The sequence below is a fragment of the Protopterus annectens genome, chromosome 8.part1 (genome assembly GCF_019279795.1).
Source record: "Protopterus annectens isolate FY-2018-M chromosome 8.part1, PAN1.0, whole genome shotgun sequence".
Taxonomy (NCBI): Eukaryota; Metazoa; Chordata; order Ceratodontiformes; family Protopteridae; genus Protopterus; species Protopterus annectens.
In genome coordinates this window covers 150,306,205-150,320,414 of record NC_056742.1, presented here as the reverse complement: position 1 = coordinate 150,320,414, position 14,210 = coordinate 150,306,205, and the positions used below count along the sequence as shown (strand labels likewise).

Below are 14,210 nucleotides of genomic sequence, written 5' to 3'. Positions count from 1 at the left end.
ATCCTTCAAGGCCCCCGAGCCAGTGGAAACCACAACCAACGCTGCTGAAACCCTTACAAATGCCTTCTATGAGCACCCCCAGGAATGTATGGATCAAGCAATCCCTATTAAAATCAAGATCCTTTCCACCAAAGGCAGGCACCCGGTCTGGTGGACCCCAGCCATAAACAAACTCTACAACAAAGGGAGAAAGCTACTACATGACAGAGCAAAATCCCTAAAAGGGAAGGCATCTCTGATCAACACTAGCAAAAAACTACGATCACTCATAAAATCATCCAAGGCCAACTTTGAGAGAAAAATCGCTAAAGACACAAAAGACAATCATAAGGCCTTCTTTAACTATGTTAGAAACCTGGGTGGAAACTCCCAGGTATGCTCAGAATTAGTCCAAAATGATACAAAAATCACTGAACCCACAGACATTGCCAACATACTGGCAGACAGGTTCAGTGCAAATTTCACCCCCCCCCCCCAAAAGGAGAAATATCTATCCCACCAGAGTCTAGCCTCCCAAACATCTCAGATGCCCAGGTGAGAGCTGCTCTCTCTAAAGCAAAAAACACAGCATCAATGGGACCGGACGGTGTCCCCGGCTGTGTGCTATATGAACTCAATGAGGAAGTAAACCCACACATAAGGCTGCTGTTTAATCTTAGCCTTACTACAGGATACGTACCCAAAGAATGGCGTACGGCAACTGTGGTCCCACGCCACAAAGGCGGTGCTTCTACAGACCCTGGAAATTACTGCCCCATAAGCTTGACGAGCCTTGTCTGCAAAGCTATGGAGAGGATCATAATGGAACTCATAAATAAAGACATTGGGGACCTACAGACACTGGATCCTACCCAATTTGGCTTTGTCAAGGGCAGATCCTGCCTCTTGAACTTGGTTGACTTTTTCGAAACAGTCACTAAGGCCATTGATGAGGGTAAGGCAGTTCACACAGCCTACCTTGACCTAGCAAAAGCGTTCGACACAATACCCCACTCAGGCATCATAGAAAAGCTCACCAGCTTAGATGTAAACCCATATGTCACAAGATGGGTTGCAAACTGGCTCAAGGACAGAACCCACAGGGTTGGAGTTGCTGGTGCCATGTCAGACTCTAAGCCGGTCATGAGCGGTGTCCCACAGGGCTCAGTCCTGGGCCCCCTCTTGTTCGGCATTTATTTTTCTGAAGTGCAGGCAAACATAGGGGGATTGTGGCTGACAAAATTTGCAGATGGCTGCAAACTGGGCACCATAATTGACACTCCATCAGACACAGACATCCTCCAGAGAGGTCTCATAGAAATGGATAACTGGTGCCAGAGCCATGGCTTTAAGCTAAATGCCAAAAAATGTATAGTCATACCCTTTGGGAAAAACAAGGTAACCCCTAATTACCACATAGGTGGTAATCCATTAAACATGGAAGAAGTTATCAGGGACCTGGGGACCCAAGTTGACAGTAACCTCTCTTTTGACACTCACATTGCCAAAGTGGTTAGGAAGACCTTCTACATTGCCCACCTGATCATGAAGGGATTCACATCCAGATCAGGAGAGGTCACTGTACCCCTGTACTCTTCACTTATCAGACCAATGATTGAGTACAATGCCCCATTCGGAATGTGCCTTACCCGACACCTGCAGCAGTTGGAAAGACCCCAAAAGTTCCTCACCAAAAGGATAAAGGGTCTCAAACATATGTCATACGCTGCTCGATTGAAGAAACTCCAGCTCTATTCAGTCGCATACCATCTGCTCAGAGGTGATCTGTGCCTGACATACAAGGCCATGTCCAACCCGGAATTAATGGATATGCTCCACCTCAAAAAATCCAAATCCACCAGAGCCACGAGAGCAAGAGACTTAAACCTCAACACGGGTATAAATAGGACGTGCTGGAGGGACAGATTCATCACCCAGAGACTCCCTACACTATGGAACAGAATCCCAGTCCATGTGAGGCAGAGCCCCTCACTGACTCTGTTCAAGAGAAGTCTTGACGAGTGGATGGGAGATCGTAGGTTTACCCCGGGAATCATCTCTGTGTCACTGCTGGACAGAGGCACAGCAAACTAATGGGTATAGTATTCTCATCCTAAGGGGTGGTGAAAGCCACACACACTCTGGCTAGGCTTATAAATGCCCTAGGGCAGATAGCCTAGTATGAACCTATGAACCTATGAACCTATACCACTGCAAAGTAAAACCTCAGTGGTGATATGATGGTGTGTCAATCACTTGCCATTATCAAGCCCTGCCCTTTTTATGTCTTATTTGTTCTGTATGTGTAAATAGGTAAAACAGTGGAGCACTGGGTAAAATTAAGGTAACATGCACATATATGCTTTCTGCAAGTATAACTACACTAAACACACTACTGCATTGAGACCTAAATAAATAAAAAGAACAAAAGACAGAAAAGACAGAATATTACTGCATTAGACATCCTTACCTATTCCATTTGTCTCCAGTATTAGTGTTACAATGCAGAAGAGATTTACATTAGCATTGTACACGGTGAATTCAATAAAGATGGCTCTGGTGTAAGTATCAAGCCAGACATTATCAAAAATGTACTGTAGAACCCTAAAAGAACAAAAACAAGTATATTTTAATTTTTGAGTACAATTTTCACTGCCATTCCTGTATAAAGCTTACATTAGAAGCATACGTTTAAGTATCATTTTAAATTATGCTGGCACACTGACATTTTCTTTTTCCTTGCACTCAGATATCTCTCCTTCTGTCTAGCTAGTAATTTAAATAATTGAACCCAGGCTATAAAAGAGGTCTTTATTTACAGAAAGTAGACTGAGCTGCATTCTACAAGAGAATTCCTCAGAGTTCTGAATTGGTCTGTTCTTTCACTAACCTTCTTTGATAGCCATTCTACAGCCTAAGAGTTCAGTCAGCAGACAGATTACATAAAAATTACACACACACACACACACACACACACACACACACACACACACACACACACACACACACACACACACACACACACACACACACACACACACACACACACACACACATATATATATATATATGGGTCTATCTTAGTACATCGACATTTCACAATACCGAAAACGAATTAACCGACACCAAAACATCGAAAGTCATTTAACCGACGCCAGAAGATCGACAGTTCACAAACACGACATCGCATACACCCGACACAACATACCAACAAACAAAACACATCCCCTATCCAACACTCACACACACAACACAAGCACACTAAAATCCTTACAAACAAACACTAACCCATACATACACAACTATCCACAACCCTGACCCAAACCCTTACCCTAAGGTCCGTCACTATCGCACACTCACCTAACTCGCTCTAACCCTAACTCACTTAACCCACCCCTACCCCTACAAAACACCAACATGACACTTACCTTACTCAGACACTCACCTAACCAGCGCCCTAACCCTAACTCACTTATCCCACCCCTACCCCTACAAAACACCAACATCGCACACTTACCTTACTCGACACTCACCTAAACCGCCCTAACCCTAACTCACTTATCCCACCCTACCCCTACTAAACACCAGCATCGACACTTACCTTATTTCGACTATCGTCCGTCACTACCGCAGACTTACATATCCTTTCCCATCGCAGCTTCTCAGCTGCCGGTGTCTTCCTCCGTCGGTCTCCTGCCTTGTCGATCTTCTGGCGTCGGTAACGTGGCTTTCGACATTATGGTGTCGGTGAATCCGCTGTATTGTGAAATGTCGATGTACTAAGATAGACCCATATATATATATATATCTATATATATATATATATATATATATATATATATATATATATATATATATATATATGCATGTGTGTGTGTGTGTGTGTGTGTGTATCTACCTATATACATACATCTATACATATATATATATAAATGGCAGCCCATCCAAAGAAACACCCACATACTGCTTAAACAGGTAATTTGGAGGACTGCCAACTTACCTACTTCATGTCTCTGCACTGTGGGAAGAAACTAGAGGACCTGGCAAAATCCCACATGGAAAAAGGAGGACATGTAACTATGCCCAGAACCAAAGTAGAACGCCATGCACTATGTGGTAGCAATGCTACTTTTGGCACCATTATGCTTCATAGAGAGATCTTTGTTATTCCAACAGTAAGAAACAAAAGCCTATGAGTACTGCAGCATGTCATGTTAATGCTAAGGACTAAAGCTCTGAGCTGTCCATGATGCTTCCTATCCCCAGGCTATAGGGGTTGATTCCTTTCCTTGTTATTTGAACCACAGTGCTCCTGGGTCATCCCTGAAATGGTCAACAAATAGGTAAAATAAAAAAAAAAGCCTCTGCCTTCTCAAATATGTTTCAGAAACACATTTGAATGTTAAAAGACTCTCTTTAAAAGTATTTCAGGTCGGGTCTGCCACCACACACACACACACACACACACACACACACACACACACACACACACACACACACACACACACGCACACACACACACACAGTTCCAGTGAAACATAAACACATTCATAAGTTGGCATTGGCATTATGGTACTAAAGTATTTCTGTTTTTATCTTTATCTCATTTTTGACCATGATGGCCTGCTCATAAAATGATCTATCATCCTAGTTAGCTATTTGTTCCCACTGTCATTGCTGTATGGAGCAAGTTGACTATAAAAATGTCAAAGTCAATCTTCCTAAGCAAACTGAAGGTTTGTTTTTTAATGTACCTAAGCTTCCCTGCACGTTTTGGCTACAACTCTGGAGGATAAGTGTAGACTGACACATTTTTCTGTGTAACAGACTCTTTTCCCTTAATATACCTGTTTTCTTGCAGCGGTTGCTCTCAGTAGGTCCCACAAATCTACATCAGAGGATCTCGCAGTAGGCCAGTTCTGAGACATATACCCCTGTCCCTTTTCCTATGATGGATGAGTGAATAATAGCTGCATCTTTCTCACTCCCTCTCCACTGGATTGCCCAGTTCTCACTGTGCTGCTGACACCTATGACAGTTGAGGAGTCCATATATCTATGGGTGTCTATGCCAACTGGTGGCATTATATTGATAAACTACCAACTGCATATAACTAGGTCTCATTTGGAATATTCCTTTCCTCATGGAACAGGTACAGTTAGTCAAAACCATAGATTAAACAAACTTTTGAGAAATAATTTTAAAGCCAATACTCTCCTGTAGTTCCAAGTTTCTATGCATAATAACATCCCAATAATAGTTTCAAGGTTAAGGATTGTAAGGACATAATTTCTGCTCCTAGGGTTAACATGTTTGTTGTCTCTAGTGTCTGGCCTCAACATATTCCTGGTCGGTCTGCTGCACCCCAAAGATACTCACCCTTTCATATATTACTGCTTATCTAGTGGCCTTTCTTCAAGAGCAGAATTAAAAAATATTTCTTGGGCAAAGGATTTCAGATAATGAAACAATCCATGCATTAGGAACAACAAAACACTTTGGTCTACTTAGTTTTTCACAGCTATTGTATTATTCAGGAGATGTGAAAAAATAACTAAACTACATGGTTTGGGTAAAGCACAGAATTCTGTTTAATTCAAGAGACAGTATTTGGCAAGTTAAAATACACTTATAACTGGGGAGATTGTTTTGTTTGGAATTTTCAACATAATCATCTCATGACCCTACACCTTAGCATTCCTCTCAAATGTACAGATTTTCGAGGAATGTCCAGATTTTTGCCTCATATTTTTTGTCTGTTTTTCATAAAATTGTATTTTTCTGGAAAATCACTGGCAAATCACTGAGGACTAAACTCAGAAAATAATGGCAGACATTTGAGTTTCAGACTTCAAATCCTTCAGAAAAGTCATGCAAAATCTGTTATTATATCAGCTTTTAAGTATGTAATAGCAATAGTTAAAAGTGTCCCTATTTTTGAGCCTTTGTACTCCCATTATTTCTGGCTTTTTCCAGATTTCTTGCTCTAGGAGGTTGAAAGGTATGCCCCTTAGACTAATGTGACATAACATTTTAGCTGTAGTCAGCAAACAACAGCTGCAGGATTACCCATTTAGACTCACTGGAATTTTATGAATGGAAATTACAAATTATTTCATCTTTTGATTTTAATCAGATTAATATATATACTTTTTTTCAGCTGAATGCTGCTACCAGATACATGCAATGACAAAGCACTTGCAGGCATACCTCCTAATATTGTAGCACAAGAATTCTGGATAAAGTCAAAATAATGGATGAACAAAGGCCCAAATTCAAGAACAGAGGTTAAATATTGCACTTATAAAATTAGAAAGTAGATAAAATTACTGGTTTTGCATTAACATTCATTTTCTGAAAAAATATGGGATCTGAAGCTCAAATGTTTGTCATTATTCAGTGAATTCGGTCCTCGGTGATTTATACCAGAAAACCGCAGATTTTATGAGGAACAGAACACAAATATGAGGCAATAATGTGGACATTTTGTGAAATTCTGGACAGGTAAGATCTATGCTTACAGATGCTATACTCATTAACATCTGAAATATTGCTTTCAGCAGCATAGAGATACCAATTGTGTGGCAAGAGTGTGTACTGGAGTTTGGTCAGCAAAGGCATTAAGAAGTGTAGCTCTACTGCTGAAATTAATCAAGCATGTGGTTGCACATCTAGGTATGAAAGCAAATGTGGGATATACATGCAGGCAGCTGTTATGCTGCGTAAGGGTGGGCTGTCATGGGTTCACTTATTTCTTCCAGCAAAGACTGCCCACCCCAGGAGTGTCACACCTGATGATAAACACTTTGCCTGTGCCACTTTGTCAGCCATTTAGTGTCACTGTTTGGCTGCACAAGGGCTCACAAGTATCCCAGTTCTGCAGTAATAGTGAGTGACAGTAGGTACACAAGTGTGTGGGTACAGATAAGCATCTACAATATTTTAACTGTATAAACTCAGCTCTTTAAGGTACTGTTAATGCTAGATAAAAATGACATCAGAGTTCGCTTTGCCCTGATTTCCATAGCAACTTGACAAGCCTGCCGTGATATTTGGAATCTCTGTCAATTAACATGTCTTTAAAACTGCTAAACAAACCAAGCAGAAACTTCACAGTGTGGAGGGTGTGAAGTTCATTCCTTGAAATATGTTATGCACCTAGTTTTGTTACTGACTGGTTTGTTTTTGACCCAGAATAGGTTGCATACTAGATTTCCTGAGACTTCGAGGGATACCACAAAATTTTCTCTTTAAAACTGCTACAAGCACAGCACTGGAGCCTGTGGATCAACACATGTGACTCATATGTTGAGACTGTATGTGTAAAACAGTCAGGGAACTGTGCCTGCTGTATCAGGCACTAAACATGGCTGACATTTGATACTGTTTATGTTCACTTTCCTAACAGTCTCTTGTTAAAACATCTCAGGTTTTTTAGCCATAGGTAGTAAAATGCGCCTTTGACAAAGGGCATTTATGTAGGAAATGTAAAACATTTTTTGTCATACAATTATTTCAATACAGATATTATAATGGGATGGCACAGAATTCAGATAAACTGAAAGACTGACAATTTGTCATTTGCTGAGTTATTCAGATAAAATGTATGCTACATCAAGTGAAGAGCTGGTATACCCATCAATATATCATATCTTGTCATATTTTACTGTTTAATTTGTTTGCAGTTCTTACAGATATAGGAAGGCTCTACCTTGTAGCATTTTGTGCGTCTGTTCCCAAACTGGCCACATAGCCCCCTCCTCGATACATGTCAAGTTGGCCCCAGAATGGGTGTCCTCTTAGCATGGACTGACTCTGATAGTGCCATACATTACTCAAAAATGAAGAATTGCTAGGAACAGTCACATTCCAATGCACCCCGTAGTCAGACATATCTTCATCTTCCAGTGAATACGGAGTGTGACATTCTCTGATGTCACTTCGCAGAAGTTTAGGGATCGAGCAGGCATCCTTTTTAACTCGTATTTGTCGAATGCGAGCACTGCCAACCAGCTTGGAATTACCATCAGTAATAAAACCTAAAGTTATAAGAAAACGTTAGGAAAACATTTACAAATGTTACAGGAAACCATTGCAGGATACACTTGATATATATTATATAAAAGTAACTAGTTAGATGGATAATTTGTTTCAGATAATCACTTGCCATGCTTAAAACATTCTTACTGAATGACAAAGAAGTGAAAAAAAATTCAAAACATAGCCCTGCAGGAATGCACTCCATGTATGGCTTATGCACTGAAAATGGCCCATCTTCAACTCTGTGTACATTCTGTAGATGTGCATCAGAACAGTCCCGGTCACAGTGGGATTACAAAAAAAACCTCTGAATTACCGAAGACAAAAAGAAAGAGTTGCCATCTTCTGAAAAAGAGAAAAACATTTCCTGCACACCAAATATGCCTCAAAATAAATAAATAGATAGAGAGATAAACAACAAATGCAAACTTTCAAATTTGGGAAGGAGAAAGGGAATACACCAGTGCACATAAGTTTCATTGCTTTTACCATTCAGTTTGTAGACTTCTTCAGAAGGAAGGAACAATATCCTTCACAATTATATAATCACTTTGACTAAGATATGTGACACAGTTCAATTACATTAAACTCTAACAATTAATGAAAAGATTATTTTAATTGCATAATACAATTTTTCAAAAGACAAGCATGTTAATTAAAAAAAAAATGGTAGTGGTCCCAATACTAAGGGTGGCGGTGGCGTACAAAAAAACTATGGGCTAGGCTTGTAAATGCCCTCGGGCCGATAGCCTAGTATGAACCTATGAACCTATGAAACATTTTAATATTCAATACAATAAACACACATCATATTAAATACATAATAACTGTTAGGTGTCAGACTGTCTTTTGAATTTTCAAGAAAAGTGTCCTTGCCAACTAGATACAAGCTCAACAATATTGCAAGGGAATATGTAGTGGAAGTAAAGGATAGCTTTAAGGGTTATACCTGTTAGAGAGAGCACCCAATAAATTCTAGACCGAAGTTTCTGGAACTGTCCAGAAGGTTGCAATTATGGCTCACACATACACACAGAGACACACTCATGCACACACACACACACACACACACACACACACACACACACACACACACACACACACACACACACACACACACACACACACACACATGGATGTATAGTCTACCAATGTCAAAAATGAATGATATTGAGAGGCAACTGTTTGAACACAATTGGTTGATCAGCTGCTTACTGAACATCTAACAACAAAAAAACAAGAAAAACATGTTTTTTGCAGGGGGCTCCCATACCTCTTGCTAATTATACATACCCACTCTGAGATTATACTACAGTGTGGAAATGACCAGTTCTTTGATCCCCACTGCACTGTGATCTTGCACAGAATAAAAAGTCAGGACATTTGTTCAGCTGTACCAGTTATTCTAACATTTGACAAGTTGTCAGTAACCCATATGTAAATCTAGGTGAGTGTGTCTAACACACGTGTGCATGCACACACACACACACACACACACACACACACACACACACACACACACACACACACACACACACATATATACACACACACACACACACACACACACACACACACATATATATATATATATATATATATATATATATATATATATATATATACCTACATGCACACACATATATTTATATACATATATTCGAAATATAAGGAAGACTAAGAAGGCATGATAGCTATCAGCAGAGGCTTTAGAAGTGGCCAATCAACAGAGTAAAAGGCTGTGGAGATAAAACTATATCAAACTGAATGCAGAGTTTTGTTAAATAGGAAGAAGAGATCAGAAGGCATATTTAAATGAATAATTAAATAACAGGTTCATGTGCAGATCAGCATATTTATATGAGCAGTGCAAAGAACTAGAAGAAGACAACAGAATGGGAAAGAGATGTGACCTGTTAATGCTGCTAATAACAAGGCTGCAGGAAGCAATGGAGTTCTATATCAGCTGTTTACGATCATGAAAATGGTGCTGTTACACTGCTGCTTGAGTTTTGCCATCATATTTGAGGAAATAGAGCAGTGGTTCAGTGAACTGGAAAAGGTAAATTTATATTCCAATCTCAAAACCAGGCAATGCTAAAAATAGCTCAAATTAATGAACAATTGCACTTGTTTCACATTCTAGCAAGCTAATTCTCAAAGTCCTGCAAGCTAAACTGCAATGATGTATGGACTGGAAACTAACAAGTGTAGAAGCTGGTTTTAGAAGGGGCAGGGTGCAACAAATTAAACAGAGAGAGAGAGAGAGATTAAATTGTCAAAAACTGGTGGGTTATGGAAGAGGCAAGGCAGATCCAGAAAAATACTTATATTTGCTTTAATGATTACACTCAAGCCTCTAACTGTGTGGACCATAACAAACTCCTACAGAAATTGGGATGCTGGGTCACCTTATTTGCCTTATGAGGAATCTATATGTAGAACAATAACCACAGTTAGAATTGAATATAGAACAAATGGTTGGTTCACGATTTGGACAGGAGTGTGACAAAGCTGTACATTGTCATTCTGCTTATTCAGGTCATATGCTAAATATGAAAGTATGTTGATTGATTGACAGCCAATGTACCAAATGCCATCAGATGAAAAGATTGTGCTGAAATATTTTCAGCAAATCTCAGAGGTAATTGTTTTTTCAAGAAACAAGCCTCATTGCATGCCCCCCTCCCTCAGTGTGGAGGGACAGCCCACATACCCCCAAAACTTACACATACCTACTCCAAGGTCACACAACAGTGGAGAAAAGGTAAATCTCCACTTTCACTAAAATTTGTTTTGACACTTTTTGTTTGATGTATTCGTAGTTAAAGAAATGGAGTGTCAATAGAGTGACCGTCTCTCATTGACTATATCATGCAAAATACTGTGTTAGATGAATCAGACATTGGAATCCAATTTGCTGGGAAATATTATCAATCTTAAATATGCAGATGAGCACTAGTACTACTGAAAGTGAACAACAGTTGAAGACCTTGCTGATGAAAGTGAAAGTAGAACTGTTGAAATCTGGCTCATTTATAAACAGAAAAAAAATTATAATTTTGCCATAAAGCCTTATTAATTCTTTGCAACTTGATGTGAAAGAAGTGGAGACAATGACAGATTAAATTTTACTGGGCTCAAAGAATCTGCAGATGGTGATTGCAGCCATGAAGTTAAAAGATGGGCAAGGAAAGCTATAAATCTGGATAATATTTTAAAGGGGAAAGGCATTAAATTGTCAACAAAGGTCCATATAGTCAAAACTATTTTTCCAGTAATAACATATGGCTGTGAGAGTTGGACAATAAGTAAGGCTGTGTATCAGAAAACTGATGCTTTTGAACTGTGGTTGTATAGAAAATGTTTGAAAATTCCATGGACTGTAAGAAAATCAAATCAGCCAGTACCTGAAGAAATAAACTAAGACATTCACTGGAAGGCCTGAAAGTAAAACTAAAACTTGAAATAATTTGGCCACAATAGGTGAAGACAGGATTCATTGAAAAGACATCAATGCTGGGAAGCACCGAGGGTAAAAGAGGAAGGGGGAACAGAGGCAAAGATAGATAGATAACATTACTGAATTAATGAGAACGTGAATTTTCAAGAAGTTTAAGAAGCAGATGTTGTTGAGTCAGGCCTGGCATATTAATGACTTTGAGGTCAGGAATTGTTAGATGCAAATACACAAGTAAACAACAACAAACATATCAGTCACATGGCAAATGATGAATTTTGCTAGAAAAGTTGTACTGTGAAATACTGTTCAAAATATTCTGAGCCTTTCAGTTTTGTTAGCAAACTGTATAACTCTCTGAATGTTCTCAGCTACTCATTGTTGTCAATTTCTGATCATTATCAACAATAACACTTCAGATATTACGAAAGTAAAATGGTCATGATAGAAAAATAAGCCCTGGCATGAACGGCTACAGGATGCCGGCCAGTCTACTAAAAGTGTAAAACAGTTTATATAAATAAGACATGTTGGCAAGACCAATATGTGTCTCAGAGGAACCCATGTTCTCGAACAGACTCCCCATCCGTGTGAAGCAGAGCCCATCTCAAACCCTATTTAAGTGTAACCTTAACCAATAGATGGAAAAATCAGAAATTCACCCTGGATATGTCTCTGATAGACAGATGCAGACAGTAATGCCTAAACTAACATACCCCCCCCCCACATAACCTCTAGAAACTTCTTATCATACTCCCTCCTAATAAATGCCCATGATATACAGGGACACAATTGGGTTGGGTTGCATGGCTAGGCTTATAAAGGCCCTGGTGGTTGTTAGTCTAGTATATACCTATGAACCTATAATTCTGTAGTTCTCATTTCCCTACCATATTCTAAATACCTTTGACGTTTAAGGAAAACAGAAACTTGTAAACTTTATGCTACAGAACCTGATGCAATTGAGTAGATTGCAGTCTGGATATAGCTGTATTCTTTGTTGATATTTCCCTCACACATACATTCACTCTAACAGTTGAGTTCTTGTTTCCAATAAAACAAATTAAGTCCCATATGAAAAGTCAAAGCATAAACCACCAACAGTAAATTGAATAAGCTATGATCTTCAGACAAAATATCCATCAACCCTATAGGTGACACTATGAAAAAAGGCATTTATTGTTAGGTCCACCCCCCACCCTCCTTGCAAACTTCTGTATAGCTGTTTTCACTCCTCCGTACACCTTCACTTATATATGGCAATTCTACTGTCACATAAACATGCAGAGATGGAGAAATACTCTGTAAGTGTACAATGACTGATTAAACTATAGCTGTCTTGTAGTGTGTAATATAAATTCAAAAAGAAAACATTTTGGGACTTCTCAATGCAAATATTTGGGACTGAAGAGTTTGCATTCCAGGAAATAGTAGCCCAGTTTTGCTCAAGTCCCTGCTAAAGGACACCACAGTATTCCTAATCAGAACAAGAACATCATTTCCACCTTTATGCTGTGCAAAGTAATAGGTATCCTAAGAACTACAGGATCCCTAAAATAGTACCCAGAAGGGATTGCAGTGCTGAGTTAAATAAGTAAGGGAAAAGAGGACAGCACTGCCTTATGCCCCTGAGAATACCAAACGGTTGTGATAGTAACATGTTATATTTAACCCCTTCACATACTGCAGGAACATAGGGAAACAACTAATAGTTTTGTGTGTGACCAGGAAATAAATTCCATATTTTTGAATCAGGTGCTTTCTCTACAGCTAACAAAATAAGACCTTCCATTGCCCACCATACCTGCCCACAGGTGCAAGGGCATGATGTACCATTTGAAGGGCATACACTGAGTTACTATCTTAAACAAACTCTACTTGCTACTTACTTAGCAAAGGTAGTCACACTTTTGTCAAACAAAACTCCAGCAGCAAAGATAGAATATAGATACGTCTCACTGTTTGTTAGAAAAGCTGGTCTATATGATACCATTTCCACAAGATCCTTCATGGGTTTAATTTGTAGTGCAACAGCAGCTTCTAAGACATTTTCTGTAGCCCCAGACCCATTGCCATATGCTCACATTATTAACTGCAATTTCCAATGTCACAGCACAGTAAGCAAGCATAGACAGGCCATTTGGCCCAGGAACTTTCTCTGATGTTAATAAGCTGATACCTTCTACAACCTTTTCTACTTATACAGGTTGCATTAGAAGATCTGCCACTCTTTATAACTTAGGAAGGCACAGTGCCTCCAAATATACCTCTAGCTGCCCAGATCCACATCTGTGTGCCAACACTGTATACAGCTCCCCTTAATACTACACAAATTGGACTGCAAATGAACTGGGCAACATATTAATTCAACAACTCTCCAGTTCTCTGAGTACCACTATGTCCTTTAGACCCTGTAATGCAAACAGAATATCTGCAAGATGTCTGCTAAGAATTTCACCTAAACCAGCTAACTTGGCATTAGCAAAATGTATGAGATGTGCTGAATTTGCATCAAGTAGAGAATCTTGTAGTATTGATGCCTTTAGAGCCTCCTGCGAAGGCTTGGGGATATCTAAAGACCACTGTCTCAGAGATGGATAAAAAATGAGTCATCTCCTATACACATCTCCCTTATATGATCTCTCCTTTGAGATGGCCCCAAGCTTATGAGGAACAGTTTAAACCACCCTTGGGCCCCTATTCCATCCCCCAGCAGATTTTATATGGAAGC

The 14,210-nt window shown here is 39.4% G+C and overlaps 1 protein-coding gene across 1 annotated transcript in view; it reads right to left on the bottom strand.

The window, feature by feature from the left end:
• Positions 1–14,210, bottom strand: part of PKD1L2 (polycystin 1 like 2) — a 1,522,374-nt gene that overhangs the window by 259,114 nt on the left and 1,249,050 nt on the right. The window contains exons 41-42 of the mRNA XM_044081586.1: positions 7,691–8,018; positions 2,450–2,583 (exon numbers count right to left, since the gene is read on the bottom strand). Coding sequence (XP_043937521.1) covers positions 2,450–2,583; positions 7,691–8,018 — 462 coding nt within the window. The remainder of the gene's footprint in view (positions 1–2,449; positions 2,584–7,690; positions 8,019–14,210) is intronic.